Source organism: Orycteropus afer, unplaced genomic scaffold, assembly GCF_000298275.1.
Source record: "Orycteropus afer afer isolate SDZICR_OR568_19922 unplaced genomic scaffold, OryAfe1.0 scaffold00483, whole genome shotgun sequence".
In the NCBI taxonomy this organism is placed as follows: domain Eukaryota; kingdom Metazoa; phylum Chordata; class Mammalia; order Tubulidentata; family Orycteropodidae; genus Orycteropus; species Orycteropus afer.
This window is the reverse complement of record NW_006922070.1, coordinates 1595533-1611727: the sequence shown is the minus strand read 5'-3', so window position 1 is coordinate 1611727 and position 16195 is coordinate 1595533. Positions and strand designations below refer to the sequence as shown.

The 16195-nt window shown below is 40.0% G+C and overlaps 2 protein-coding genes across 2 annotated transcripts in view; one reads left to right on the top strand and one right to left on the bottom strand.

Moving 5' to 3' along the window:
- ASAH1 (N-acylsphingosine amidohydrolase 1) overlaps positions 1–1593 on the top strand; it is a 25223-nt gene extending 23630 nt beyond the window's left edge. The window contains exon 13 of the mRNA XM_007954952.2: positions 1504–1593. Coding sequence (XP_007953143.2) covers positions 1504–1593 — 90 coding nt within the window. The remainder of the gene's footprint in view (positions 1–1503) is intronic.
- Positions 1–16195, bottom strand: part of PCM1 (pericentriolar material 1) — a 179148-nt gene that overhangs the window by 4807 nt on the left and 158146 nt on the right. The gene's annotated exons all lie outside the window — the stretch shown is intronic.

Genomic DNA, 16195 nt, shown 5'->3' with positions numbered 1-16195 from the left:
ATTAACTTAATTAATTAACTAATTAATTAACTTAATTAATTAACTAATTAATTAACTTAATTAATTAACTAATTAATTAACTTAATTAATTAACTAATTAATTAACTTAATTAATTAACTTAACTACCACAGAAGTTGTCAAGGATTTCATTTTACTTGGATCCAATATCAACACCCATGGTAGCAGCAGTCAAGAAATCAAATGACATATTTCATTGAGCAGATCTGCTATAGAAAACCTCTTTAAAGTGTTTAACAATAAATATGTCATGTTGAGGACTAAGGTGTGCTTGACTTAAGCCATGGTATTTTCAGTCACCTCATGTGCTTGTGAAAGGTAGACAATGAATAAGGAAGACTGAAGAAGAAGTGATGCCTTTGAATTTTGGTATTGGCAAGAATATTGACTATATCATGGACTGCAAAAACAACAGACAAATATATCTTAGAAGAAGTACAGTCAAACACTCATTACAAGCAAAGATGATGAGACTTTGTCTCATGTATTTTGGACATGTTTTCAGGAGGGACTAGTCTCTGGAGAAGGATATCAGGCTTGGTAAAATAAAGGTTCAGGGAAGAAGAGGAAAACCCTCAGTGAAATGGGTTGATATAGTGGCTGCAACTATGGACTCAAACATGGTGACAGTTGTGAGGATGTCACAGTGTTTAATTCTGTTATACATATGGTCACTATGAATTGGAACCGACTTAATGACACCTTAGAACAGCAGCAGCAATGTAGTTAGGAAAATGCAAAAAGTTTCCTAATTGTCTGGCTTGGTAATAGTCACCCACTGTGTGGGTGTGTGGGTGTGTGTATATAATATATATGTGTATGTATATATACGTGTGTGTGTGTGTGTGTGTGTATACATACATACACCCTTTCCCAATTGTTCCTTCTTTTCCATTTCTTGGCTTTTTCCTAACTCTCTGTAAAATACAAGTGCCTGAATTACCTCTGACCATAGGAATTCTGCCAGCCCTGTAGTATTTGGATCAGAACCTAGCTCCTGTAGGAAGTCTTCATTCATCTCACTGACTTTGCTTTAATTCTCATTTTTCACAGACCTTCATATGGGCCCACAATTATGTTGTTTCCGTATTCTGTGTGAATCTCCATGTGCATTTGTGTGTGTTTTGTAATCTGTGTGCCTGTGTATTTCCCCACTGTATTATAAATAAGTATAGCACAGGCCTGAGTGTTTATAGTATACTGTTTGACTTTGTATGATTTATATTTTGTGGCGGACTGAGTCTTAAACCCCTCGATGCGTTGCTGGTGAAGTGGTATACTGTTCAGGAGTAAAGCCTTGTAAAGAACTGAAAAGATGCTCTCCAGAGCCTATTTATATTCACTACTGGGCACACTATTTTATTGATTGTTTTGTTTGCCATTGTTAATATTAAGTAACTTCTTAAAGTAAATCTTAGAAGTACAAAAATGCTAACATCTTAATAATTGAAAACATCCTTAAGTTAAACTAACTTTTCTTTCAGCTGACTGTATTCACAGCCTTGATAGATGTTACCAAAGGTCAATTAGAAACGTACCTACGGGATTGCCCGGACCCTTGTATAGGTTGGTGAGCATCTGGCCTACAGGATGTGCTCTGTGACATGAAGATGCTGATCTCACACATGGCTTACAGTGCAGCCAGCGGATCTTCTTCCAGATATTCCTCTGACTCAGGCAGGTTCTCTCTGAGGCATTAGCTTGCCTCAGAATGTTCACAAGTCATGTTTTTGGCTGTGATTGTTGATTGTTCTGAGTTACACATAACATCTTTAAGTGAAGTACAATGATCATCTAGAATTAATATGCTGAGTGATTTTAACATTATCAGAGGGTTCAGAGTGGGCAGATAAACTATTGTGTGGCCCACGTCCACTAAGTAAAATGAGATCCTCTGTGAGCATTTAATACAGTTTATCTGTATGGAAAATAGTAAAAGTAAATAGTGCACTATTGTTTTTTACTTCTGCTGATATATTTGTATGCTTTTGTGTATAGCCGTTTTGTCCCTCTGGTTCTAACCCTTATTAAAATTAATATACTGTTGTCTTTGCTATTTGTGACCATAGTATAATTTCACTTTTGATTGGGGAGAGATGAAAAAGAGATATTCAACTGTATATTCCTCTAAATGAGCAATAAATGGGCCTTGTCTTTGCTAGTGGAAGTACTTTGGGGGTTCATAAATAAGTCAGTTTGCATGGGAGCCTTTTATGCCCCAAACTGAAGTGTTCCCTTTTTCATACTTACTCTACCTCCCAGTAACCCCAAGAAGTTGTTAACTTTAAAAACTAAGTCCTGGATTCTATGAATTAATAGTAAACAAACGGATCAAAGACATAGAAAATGGAAGGTGAACCCATATTTAATATTCTTATAATTTTTTAAGTGAATAGATTTTTAGTTTTTCTTATATATATTTAAACCTCTTAAGTATAGTCACTGAAAATGTTCTTCAGAAATCAGAATCAGTAATACTTATTAATAGCCTTTCTAATGTTTACAATTAACTGTGAAATATTTGCAAATGGAGCAAGACTGTAACCACCTCATTATTGTGTAATGTCACTTGTAGTCACGGCACTCAATAAACAGTCACTGGAAATGGTGTCTTCATCAGTCATATATGACAATTGGGTTTATATTATTCACTGGTTGGAGTGTAGTTGGTTATTATGGAAAAATAGGAGCTGAGCATAACTATTTGAATTAAATAACAAGGGTTATGTAATTATTAAACTTATGACTGACTGGTCACGATCTTACATGACTAATCATCTTAACTCAGTAGTATCAACCCAATTTGCAGGTTCCAAAGGCAACATTTCCTCCAGATCAGAGATGCTTGCACACAACTAAAGTGATTCTAACACTATCTTAGCATGAAGCAAGAGGAATTACAGTAGAATTTGTGTTAAAATAGGATTTTATTTTTTATTAAAAAAATCTGTACTTGGATTTTGTACCTTGTTTAAAACTCAAGTGAGGTAAACTTGATTTTATTTTACTTTTTAAACGTAGTAGCCTTTGATATGCCTGATAATAAAGAGGTAAGGCAACAGTTGTTTCAGATGATTCCTCAGGTCTAAATCAAAGAGTTTGGAAGAAATAACAACTGCTATTAAAATTTTAGATGGTCTTGTTTAGTGAGGGAAAGAGCAGATTATAAAATAGAATATTCAATATAAGTTTATTTAACATTTTATACATAGACTTATACATAACTAAATATACTTGTTGAATATAAAAAGATAACAAGAGGGTATTAACCAAAATGTTGACAGTGTTTCTCTCTGGATAGTGGTATTATTTTGGGACAAATAAACTCAACATCCATTGACATTAATCAGAGTATGTTGTTACAAATACTGGACAAAATTAAGATCCAAGTTGGATCCAAACAATGGACTATAATTCCCACCTGTCCCCAACCTCATTTTAGGAAATCGTATTTAAAATTGAGGACTGACTCATACCTGTGTTCCTTCATACATGTAGCTTCCAAGATAATTTATTGTAGTAATAACTACACGGAAGGGGACATTCTGAGTTGCCTTTCTTGGTAACCCACAAATGAACCTTGCCCTTAGGACCAGTTAGAACCTCAGTCTTACTGTGGCTATGTATTGGCCTGGCTCCTTGGATGGGATATGAATGTGGAATGATGCTTTTTCTGAGTCATCTTGACTGAAAACCCACCCCCAATAGTGGCTGTTGGCCTATTAGCACATCCCTCCTCTCTTGCCCTGAGCACATGTATTATTTCCCAGGTGTTATTTAGCCAGACTTATGTATTGTATGACACCAGGCCAACCCCACTTCATATCTGTTCTCAGTGTGGAGGGTGTGGGGAACTTCTGCAACACAAGAGAGGCAGACCATTTTCCCATGTTGGCTGCTGGCAAGAGTAACTCACTGTCCATGGATGACTGATGCCGGCCACACTATTAAGCTGATCTTGCTTTGTCTCTTCTCTATGGGTGTAAAGCATTGTTCCATCCAATGCCTGTGCATAAATCATGTCTGTCTTGGCCACACCCTTACACCTGCTCACACCCTTTCCCGCCTCCCCCCCCCCGGGGGTGGTAACAAATGTTACTCGTTCATCACTATTACTTAATCAGAATTTATTATGTAGCAGGTCTTGTACTCAATACTTTGCATACATACATTTTATCTTCTCCCCAAACCCCAGTTATACTTGAAATCCTGCTTGCTCATGAGAGTAAAGTTAAGTAATTTGCTCAAAGTCACGTGGACAGTGTTAGAGCCACAAATTAGGCCAGCTCTGTCCAGCTCTCCTCCTCTTAACCATGACCCTTTAATTTTTAGCCTTTCAAATAGGATTGAACACAGTTTTGACATTTGAGATCCACACTTAAGCTGGAGGTAACCCAAGTCGTTGTGCTGCGTCTGGATACCACTTCTGCACTGTTGTCTTACACTAGCTCTCTCAGAATAATCTGATTTTCCATAGGGATTAGAAACCTTTTGGGTTTAGGAATTTGGTGGTAATCTAACAGATCATTTGTCTTCACTACCCCAAGTGTAAATAGTGCTCAGATAGTGAGAATTCACAGTGAGAACTTTAGTCTTACTGTGGCTATGACCCTGCACCACATTTAAAGTACAAAGAGTTACCTTGAAATTATTTAAATCACTGAGTGAAAAAGCTCTAAAAATCACCATTGAAGTTAGTCCCACATAGAATGGGGAACAACTTTGTTAATTTATTTGAATTTGTAAAATATTCAGCCTAGCATTATATGACAACTGTGACAAGCCGTCCCCAAACTACAGTCTGCTACACACCATCCTGTCTGCCACACTGGGCGAGGAGCTCAACCAAACTGGTGGCCTCAATCTGTAGAGTGTTTGAGCTCAAGGAGATCAGGCCATTCTCCCTAGATTTCTTTCCCCTTATATTGGGAAAGCAGAGTTTCCCAAGCACGTGCCACAGGAGATACTTGTGGGTTGTGGGGACAATTCTCCATGGCACTTCTATACATCTTGTGACAACTTTTGTTCCAGACTATCTTTGCAAGGACACTTTTCTAGCAAACGGCCTTGAAAGATAGTGGTGGTGTCTCCCTCTGGAGCAGAGTGCAGATGTGTTTCCTGACTAGGATAATAAAGGTCATGTCTCTTTGTGGGGCAAAGGTTGGACAGGTTTGCTGGTGTAGCAGCCCCCTTCTAGGATCAGGAGTTCCCAAAACTCAGGCTTCCACAGTTATAATATAGCACCATTTAGCTGTTCCACTGCATTCTTGGGTCACAGGGGTAAGGGGAACTGTTGCAAACATGACACTCGTGCTGTTTGGTATTCTGCAGTAATACAGGTCCTTTCCCTCAGACCCAAGAATCCACTAGCATCTGTGAAACTGTGCCAGGCTGACTTGTTAGCTTGCTAGTTGGTGTAGCTGCTGTTGAGTTGGCTCTGACTCATGGTGAACCCATGGACAACAGAACAAAATGCTGCCCGATCCCATACCATTCTCTTGATCACTGGCATGCTTGAGTCCATTGTTGCCTTCCAACCTAGGGGGCACATCTTCCAGCATTATTATATTGGACAATATTCTGAGGGCTCTTGTTTTTTTTTTTTTCACCAGGCCCCAAACCTGTTATTGGCCCTGTCCTTCATTGGCAGCTAAACATCAAGAACTTGTTGCTCCAAACAGAATTTCAAATTCTCCAGGGCTCTAGACTTCCTGGAGTCATGGAGACTGGATAAAACTATTGCCCTGAGATAATCTTTAAACCTTACACCAAAAATATCCCCTGAAGTCTTACTAAAACAAAACAATAGCTTAACATAACTAGTAAAAAAAAAAAAAAAAAAAAGTCTGCCATGAGCACTCTGCTCCTTTAAGATCTACGTAAAGGGGATCAAATTGACAATAGTAACTCAAAAGATTAGACAAGAACTTTAGAGGACAGTGAGTTTATGTAAAAGGGGAGGAACAACTCAGAAAAGGAGGGTGACAATGGTTGCATGACTGGAAGAATGTCATCAACGTCACTGAATTGTACAATGTAGAAACTGTTGAATTGTTGTATTTTGCTGTGTATATTCTCAACAACAACAACAAAAGAACTTGTTGCTCCTCTGGATGAATGAGACAAAGCGAGTGCCCGAGCACCTGGCCTTCTGCAGACTTCCCACTGCCTGTATGGATAAGAGGAGCTTTGGCCGTGTAGTGCCTAAAGCATTTGACTGCTAACCAGAAGGCTGGTGGTTCAGGCCTACTAGCATCTTCTCAGAAGGAAGAAGGCTGGCAGTTCAAACCCACCAGCCACTCTTTGGAAGGAAGGTTGGGCAATCTACTTTCGTAGTGATACTGCCTCGGAAACCCAAGGAGGGGTTGCTATGAGTCAGATCCAACTCGACAGCAATGGATTTGGTTTTCTTGGTTATACCTAATACCTAAAGATTGACTCTGTCGTTGTCATTAGAGTATTAAGTTTATTAAGTATAGAAAATGGGGCCTCATCATTTGGGTTTAGTTCTGTTTTTCTAATTTTTAAATTTACAGGTGTTGGGTGGAATAAATGTATAAAATTTTCAGCTTAATTGCCTCTGAGTCTGAAAGGAACCCTGATGGTACAGTGGCTAAATTCTCTGCTGCTAACCTAAGGGTCAACGGTTGGAGTCACCAGCAGCTCCATGGGAGAAAAGACCTAGTAATCTGCTTCTGGGAAACCCGGTGGGGAAGTTCTTCTCTGTCCTGTTGGGTCACTGTGAATCAGAATCAACTTGACAACACACAAGGGTACTGAGTTCATATTACATACATGCAGTTTTCAAATTACAACATTCATTGCCTGTGGTGTCATATAGGGGGAGTGCGTTCAATGAAAAATGGATTATAGTCTTGGTTCTGTCACTTAGTTTGATGAAACTGAGGCCCAATGAAAGACTTCTGGTATTTGTGGAATTTGTAGTGCTGCCAAAGACAAAGGAATGTAAAAATTGTTGATAGTCCTTTGATATTTAGTGGTTTTATTTTTTTAAACAAAAGAATGTGGAAATTTATGACTGTGTTTTAGTATGTGTTGAACAATGATCTTGTCTTAGAGACCAGATAACATTTTATATTTTAAAAGTCATATTACGTTACAAAAATTTGTGACTGTAGTCTTTGATCTTCATCCATAAGTGGTTCAAGTCTTCCTCACTTTCATCAAGCAAGGTGTGTCGTCTGCGTATTGCAGGTTGTTGCTGAGTCTTCCTCCAATCCTGACTTGCCACGTTCGTTGCAATTTAAGTAATAATAAATGAATATCCTTTCTGTACATATGTGAACATTTATAGAATAAAGAATAGATGTACAATAAAGAATAGATGTGGTTAGGTGTATATTTATTTTATAAAATACTATTGACCTTCGTTCCCAAAAGTCTGAATCAGTATACACTTTCACCAACAGTGGGGACTTCCCCACTCAGAAACAGTAAATCCAATGAAAACTGTGAAAGCCAGAACTTGATGGGACTGCTTGGTTTTTCCAGGTCTCCCAACTTTCCACTTTCCAAAGGGTACAGTCACCACTCTTTTTTTTTTTTAATCACTCTCTATTTAGTAGAAAATATTTGAGTTTTCTTTCTCTGACAGATTTCTGCCTTACAAGGGCTCCTGCTTTCACAAGTTTTACTTTGTTATCAAATCTGATGAGTCTGTTAGACCAGTGAACACATTTGTGAGAGTGAGAGTACAGTTACTCTGTTTACACTGCCAGGCTTATTTTCAAAGATTCCCTTGGGTACTGTGCAAAGACATTCCTGAGGAGATGGGTCTACGCAGGCCTCCAATCCTAGTCTGGTTGTAGTACTGATGCACAGTACTGTGTAAAGCCTGTGTCAGAGATGACTGAAAATGGAGAAGGCAGGCCAGAATGGAACCATCTACACCTGGAAAATTTGATATAAAAGAGCAGCGTAAAAAAAGAAAAGAATGAGAGGACTCCCACGTAAAACAGAAAAGACTCTTGGCAGTAACCCAATGTTCCAAGCCACAACTTCCCATTTAGAAGGAATCAATAGCATCTAATGTTGAATTCAAAAAGTGCAAGATTGTGTGTAAACTTACATGCGCCAGATGCTGTGCCAAGTTGAATGAGACACTGTCCCTTCCCTCAAGGATCTTATAGGCTGAGAGGGCAGGTAGGGGAGTAAATCACCCAGTGTGATTGGTCATGACAGAAGTTTACACAGGGTGAGTATAGTAACAAAAAATCAGAAAGGGTCAGAGAATATTACTCAGAAAAGATGGTGCTAGCACTAAGTTTTAAAGGGTGAGTAGGAGTTCAGAGATGATGAAAGAAGGAAAGGGCTTTCTGGATAGAGAAAAAGAGTGCATGGAGTCATGAAACAGTATGACAAGTCTATAGAACTATAAATTGTAGAGTGCTTGCAGGAAATTGAGGCTAGAGAGGTAGGTAGGAGATTTGTCCAAGAATTAATTACCATTTTGATAATCAAATCATTTTGGAAATCTAAACTTACCTAACCTGCACTCCGCCCTTTTGGTTGTTGAGTCATAGCATTTCAGAAGCTTTGAGGACAATAACTAATCCCAACATTTAAAAAAAAAAAAAAAACACTGTTGAATCTGATTTATAGCGACCCCTCCTTGGGTTTCCAAGGCGGTATCACTATGGAAGTAGATTGCCCAATCGTCCTTCTGAGGAGTGGCTGGTGGGTTTGAACTGCCAGGCTTCTGGTTGGCAGTCAAATGCATTAGGCACTATGCCACCAGAGCACCCAGTTATCCCAGCATAGGAATAAGAAAAAGATTTTGCTCTGTTCTTCCACAATGCCTGCTTTGAAGTTACGGCTCCAAGATAGATGTGGGCTGAAATGACCCAATGGTTTTATTCATAAAGGCAAGATTTAGGTTCTTTAAAGAATTCCCCATGAGGTGCTCTGTTTGGAAGGTCCTCAGGACAGTATACTAAAGGAGTAATTGTATCATGATTACCAGTTATATTGTAAGTAGAAACAGGTTCTGATACCCTTCTCTACATTTCTCCTACTTGCAACCCAATGACAGAATGAATTCTGCAAATTCCCATTTATTTATTCAAGAACATACACTTGCTGAGGAGGTCGTGACAGCTTCTGCTTCCAGGCAAGACAGGCTAATAGGAACTATATTCACCATCACATCTAAAACAACAAGAATAACCAACAAAATAGATGAAACAAAGATTTTTAAGACACTGATGATCAGACATCTGAAAGATGGGAAACAAACAAGGTGAGCCTTCTGACTGCCCCAGCTTACTGCCATGGAGAGTGCACGCATGGAGCAGAGAGATGGAATCCAGGTACAGCCTGGTTATAGTCTGTCAGAGAGCACATAGCTCTTCAATCTTTGGATATAGCTGGAGCTGGGAGCCTTAGCAGGCCATAGCAGCTGGAGTTCACAAGGGAGAGTCCTGGAAAAGAGAACATTGCACCGAGAGAACTCGAGAATCACAGGGGGCTTTCCTCATGCCTATAGCTGAGTACTCATCAGTGCATGAACATGAAAAAATTACATGAGATAGGGAGAAGAAGCACCCAAAAAGATTAGAGGGAATGATTCTCAGAATTCACACTGGGCTGAGAATAATTTCCCACCAGTGAAAAACTTCATAATTCATGAGGCATCAGATAGATTACTTAGAAGAGCTTTGGCTCAGTAATGGGAAAATTAGTCCTAGACTAAATTTTGCTCTGGTTCTGCCTAACAGAGTTTAGAAGCAAGCCCTGAAAAGATCAAATTATTTCCAAATAACTATATCCAAGAACAAAGCTCAAGAATATTTATAGAAATACAAAAATTCTTAGCATCCAATAAGTAAAATTCACAATGCCTGGATTCAATCAAAAGATATCAGGCAATTTGGGTGAAGAGAAAGGCAATATACCGAAAGTGAGTGACCAGCACAGTAACACTAAGGAAAAGGAAGACACAAAGAGGTGCACAAGAGGTACAGACAACAAAGATGAACACTTTCACATATACAATACTGCATTATTAGTAATAAGAAACATTAATCTATGGGTACATATATAGGTAGACAGATTGTGTGATCAGGTATGTCTAGGGAAAAGGGAAAATACCCATGACCATGTATAAGTTTGGCAAACGATATTTCTACATACATATTTGTATGTGCCATAGGAATGTCCATATAACTAGAATTAATGGGAAAAAGTTATGAATAACTTCTTAACCACATCCACCCATCCTGGCAGGGGAGACCAGGAAATGAGCAGAGCAGTTTAGAACAGCTAGGGGAGAGAAACTTGTCTGTCAGTTTGTCATACTCTAGTGGCTTGAGTGTTGCTGTGAGGCTGGAGGTTATGCCACTGATGTTTCAAATGCCAGCAGGGTCATCCATGGTGGACAGGTTTCAGTGGAGCTTCCAGACTAAGACAGACTGGGAAGAAGAAGAGGCCATCCACTTCTCATAGAATTCACCAGTGAAAACCTTACGAATAGCAGTGACAGTCCCGATCCAGGTAAGGGGAGGGAGGGAGAGAACCTACCTAAGGCAGGAAGCCGCCAGAAGAAGCCAGGGCCAATGGCTGGATCCAGGTAAGGGGAAGGAGGGAAGCCCCCATCCAGGCAGGAAGTGGGAAGAAGCCAGGGCCGACAGCCAGTACAGGTAGGGGGAAGGCTAGGAAGTGCGTGGACAGGTTTGGAACAGCTAAGGGAGACAAACTTGTCTGTCAGTTTGTCCTACTGTGGTGGTTTGGGTGTTGCTGTGAGGCTGGAGGCTGTACCATGGGTGTTTCAAATGCCAGCAGGGTTGCCCATGGTGGACAGGTTTCAGTGGAGCTTCCAGACTTTGACAGACTCAGAAGAAGGAAGAGGTAACCCACGTCTCAAAGAATTAGCCACTGAAAACCTTATGAATAGCAGAGAAACACTGATACATTATTGTACAATGTTATGAATAGCCCCTAAACAATGTCCAATAGAGTGCTGGAAGATGAGTCCCTCAGGTCAGAAGGCACTCAAAATACAACTGGGAAAGAGATGTCTCATCAGAGTAGAAATGACCTCATTCATATGGATAAAGTAAAGCTTTCGGGACCTCCATTTGCTGATGTGACATGACTCAAACTGAGGAGAAACAGCTACAAACATCCATTAAAAATTGGAACATGGAATGTATGAAGTATGAATCTAGGAAAATTGGAAGTTGTCAGAAATGAAATGGAATGGATAAAGATCAATATCCTAGGCATTAGTGAGCTGAAATAGACCAGTTTTGGCCATTTTGAATCAGACAACCATATGATCTATGCTGGGAATGACAAATTGAAGAGGAATGGCATGGCATTCATCATCACAAAGAATGTTTCAAGATCTATCCTGAAGTACAGTACTGTCAGTGATAGGATAATATCCATACACCTACAAGGAAAGCCAGTTAATACTACTATTACTCAAATTTACACACCAACCACCAAAGCCAAAGATGAGGAAATTGAAGATTTTTACCAACTTCTGCAGTCTGAAATTGACCAAACATGCAATCAAGATGTGCTGATTATCACTGGTGAATGGAATGCACAAGTTGGAAACAGAAGAATCACCAGTAGTTGGAAATTTTGGCCTTGAAGCTAGAAATAATGCTGGAGATTGCATGATAGAATTTTGCAAGACCAACAACTTATTTATTGTTCATATCTTTTTTCAACAACACAAACAGTGGCTATACACATGGACTTCAACAGATGAGGTGCACAGGAATCAGATTGACTACATCTGTGGCAAAAGGAGATGGAAAAGCTCAATATCTTCAGCAAAAACAAGGCCAGCAGCTGATTGTGGAATAGACCATCAGTTGCTCATATGCAAGTTCAAGACGAAGCTAAAGACAATTAAAACAAGTCATCGAGAGCCAAAATATGACCTTGATTATATCACTTCTGAATTTAGACACCATCAAAAGGGTAGATTTTATGCATTGAATGTCAATGAACAAAAACCAGAGGAATTGTGGGATGATATCAAGAACATCATCTATGAAGAAAGCAAAAGGTCATGAAAAAGACAGCAAAGGAAAAACAGACCAGATGTCAGAAGAGACTATGAAATTTGCCCTTGAATGGAGAGTAGCTGAAATAAATGGAAGAAATGACAACATAGAAGAGCTAAACAGAAGATTTCAAAGAACACCTTGAGAAGACAAAGTCAATTATTATAATGAAATGTGCAAAGGTATGGAGTTAGAAAACCAAAAGGGAAGAACATACCCGGCATTTCTCAAGCTCAAAGAACTGAGGAAAAATGTAAGTCTTGAGTTGCAATATTGAAAGATTCCATGGGCAAAATATTGAATGATGCAGGAAACATCAAAAGAAGATGGAAGGAATACACAGAGTCACTGTGCCGAAAAGAATTGCTCGATATTAATCTATTTCAGGGGGTGACATATGATCAAGAACAAATGGTATTGAAGGAAAAAGTCAATGAAGGAATTGGCTACAAACAAGTCTCTGAGAAGTGACAGAATACCAATTGAGATGTTTCAGCAAACAGATGCCATGCTGGAGGCACTCACTTGGCTATGCCAAGAGACTTGGAAGATAGCTACCTGGCCAACTGACTGGAAGAGATCCATATTTGTACCCATTCCAAAAAGGTGATCCTATAGAATATGGAAATTATCGAAGAATATCATTGATATCACACGCAAGTAAAAGCTTTCTGAAGATAATTCAAAAACAGTTGTAGCAGTATATTGACTGGAAACTTCCAGAAATGCAAGCTGGATTCAGCAGGGGACATGGAATGAGGGATGTCATAGCTGATATCAGATGGATCTTGGCTCAAAGCAAAGAATATCAGAAAGATGTTTACTTGTGTTTTATTGACTGTGCAAAGGCATTCAATTGTGTGGATCGTAACAAATTGTGGATAACATTGAGAAGAATGGGAATTCCAGAATACTTATTTGTACTCATGAGGAACCTATACATAGACCAGAAGGCTGTTGTTCAAATAGAGCAAGGGAATATTACATCGTTTAAAATCAGGAAGGGACTGCATCAGGGTTGTATCCTTTCACCATACTTAATTCAGTCTGTATGGTGAGCAAATAATCTGAGAAGCTGGATTATATGAAGAAGAACATAGCATCAGGATTGGAGGAAGGCTTATTAACAGCCTGATATATGCAGATGACACAGCTTTGCTTGCTGAAAGTGAGGATGACTTGAAGCACTTACTGATGAAAATTAAAGACTACAGTCTGTAGTATGAATTACACCTCAATATAAAGAAAACAAAAATCCTCACAACTGGACCAATAAGCAGCATGATGATAGATGGAGAAAAGATTGAAGTTGTCAAAGAGTTCATATTACTTGGTTCTAGAATCAACACCAATGGAAGTAGCAATCAAGGCATCAGGTGACGTACTGCATTGGGCAAATCTGTTGCAAAAGACTTCTTTCAAATGCTGAAAAGTAAAGATACCTCCTTGAAGACTAACATGTGCCTAACCCAAGCCATGGCATTTTCAATTGCCTCATATGCATGTGACAGCTGGACAATGAATTAGGAAGACCAAAGAAGAGTTGATGCTTTTAAGTTGTGGTATTGGCAAAGAATGCTGAATGTACTGTGGACTGCTAAAAGAACTCAGAAATCTGTCCTGGAGGAAGTGCAGCCAGAATGCTCCTTGGAAATGAGAATGGCCAAACATTGTCTCACCTACTTTTGTCATTTTGTCAGAATAAAACATTCTCTAGAGAAGGAAGTTGTGATAGTTAAGTTGTCTGGGCCTGGTTGAGTAGCTGGGCAGCTGGTGATAGTATTCACCATGATGAGACTGGCAATCAACTCAATGGTGGGATCTACCACAAGCAGCTAAATAGCTGCTTTAGGGATGCGGTCTGCTTCCCATATATAAGAAGTAGCTTTGGGAATGGTCTCTAGCTTATGGCACATTTGAACCCTGCATGTAGCCATGTTGTTGTTCAGCAGACTGCCATGCTCTGCCAACCTCAGGAACTTCAATGGACTTGATTTAATGGCCTGCTGTGTGGTTTGGTAACATCGTGACTGTGTCTTTTTACTTGTTAACCTTGGGCTTTGTGCTGGTTACCTAGTGCCACTCTAACAGAAGATACCACAAATGGGATGGCTTGAAGAAACAGGAGTTTATTCTCTTACAGTTTGGAGGCTTTAAGTCCAACTTCAAAGCGCTAGGCTCTAGGGGTTGTGTGAAAGCCCCTCAACCTTGGGCTTCAGCTCTGCCTCTTGCTCCTGGCCCACTGGAGCTAGAGGCTTTTCTTCACTCAGCTGCTGGCTGCTTAGGCTGACAATCCCAAGGTTGACAAGTAATAAGGCACAGTCCCAATATTACCAACCATACAGCAGGCCATTAATTCAGTTCCATTAAAAGTCCCAAGATTGGCAGAGTGTGGCAGGCTGCTGAACAACGAGTCGGCTACATGCGGGATTCAAGCGTGCCATAAACTAGTGACCATTCCCAAAGCTGTTTCTTATGTACAGGAAACACACCACATACCTAAGGTAGCTACTTAGCTGCTCCCAGTACATCCAATTGATTACCAGTCTCATCATGGGGAACACTGCACCCAGCTGCCCAGCCACTCAACCAGGCCCAGCCAAGTTGACACACAAACTTAACTCCCACAGATATCCTTACACAAAAAACATAGATCCACTGGTGAGACCCCCAATATTATGGTCCTGGGATACCTTCTGGGCCTGGAATAAAACTCACTCCCAGGGCCTGGCTGTCAGACCAATAGGTAAACAAGATGTACATGCAGACCACTCAACCCAGGGTGATGCACCCACATACTCTATGGAAAAGTATCCCTTGAAGCAATTGACCACGGGGCACCAGAGAGGCAACATCCACACAGAGGAAATGCAGGACACACAGGAGTGCATAACTATGAGGGGCACGGTGGGGGGGTAGTGGGCAGGGAGGGTAGGAGACTGGGTTATGGGTGGGGATGGTAAATGGAGAGTGAAACTAAATGTACAAGTGTAAAACAATCTCTGTAAACATGCACTTAAAACACATTTTAAAAAATAAGTAAAACAAACAAACAAACAAACAAAAATAGATCCATACTTCACAATATGTACAATTCATTCAAAATGGAACAGAGACTTAAATATAAAACCTAAAATTACAAAACCTCTAGAAGAAAACAAAGGAGAAAATCTTTGTGACCTAAGGTTAGGCAAAGATTTCTTAGATGGCAATACTCAAAGTATGATGCATAACAGGAAAAAGCTAATAAATTGAACTTCATCAAAAGTAAGAACTTCTCTGAGAACTGCTGACAAAGTGGCATACTAGGCAGACAAACTACACACACCCTCTGCAAAAAGAAATAAGAAACTATTGAAACAGATACAGAAGAAAATCCTGGAACCCTGAACTTTGAAGGGAAGGATAAAGAAGTGGATTGAATACCAACTAGTAGAAGAACCTGAATAAAATCAGTGAATAAAGAGACCAAAGGAGCTGCAGACTGTCAGGTGTCCTGACAGCACAGGCAATTTGAATATTTACAAGTGGCATTCTGATCCAGGCAGCAGCCTAAGAATCAGTTCTACCTGCTGAGGACAGCATGGGCTACCTCACTGGAGGCTGATGATTAGAAAGCAATAAAGCGAATAAGGAGTCAGACAGAACTGTGAACTGTTGCCTTTCCTGAAGGCACAGCCATTTTTTTTGCAAGTGGCATTCTGATTCAGGCAGCAACTAAGAATAGGCTCTGCTTGCTGAGGACAGCATGAGCAACTGCACTAGAGGCTGAAGACTGTTGTTGTTGTTGTTATGTGCTGTCAAGTTGGACCCGACTTATAGCGACCCCTCCTTGGGTTGCCAAGGCAGTATCACTACGGAAGTAGATTGCCCAACCTTCCTTCCGAGGAGTCAGAGGCTGAAGACTAGAAAGATGCAATATTCCCCTTGTTACTCTTATACCCCACACTCTCTTGGTAAATAGAGGTGTGGCCATCCCCCACTTCCACCCACCTCCTGAAATGACAGGAATTCCATTCCAGTCTGTGCACCCTCACAGCACCTGGGTGCCCTCCCCTCCCCACTAGTTTTTTGTTTGTTTGTTGTTCAATTATGATTTTTTCCTTCCTGTTGTTGTTGTTGTTGTTATGTGCCG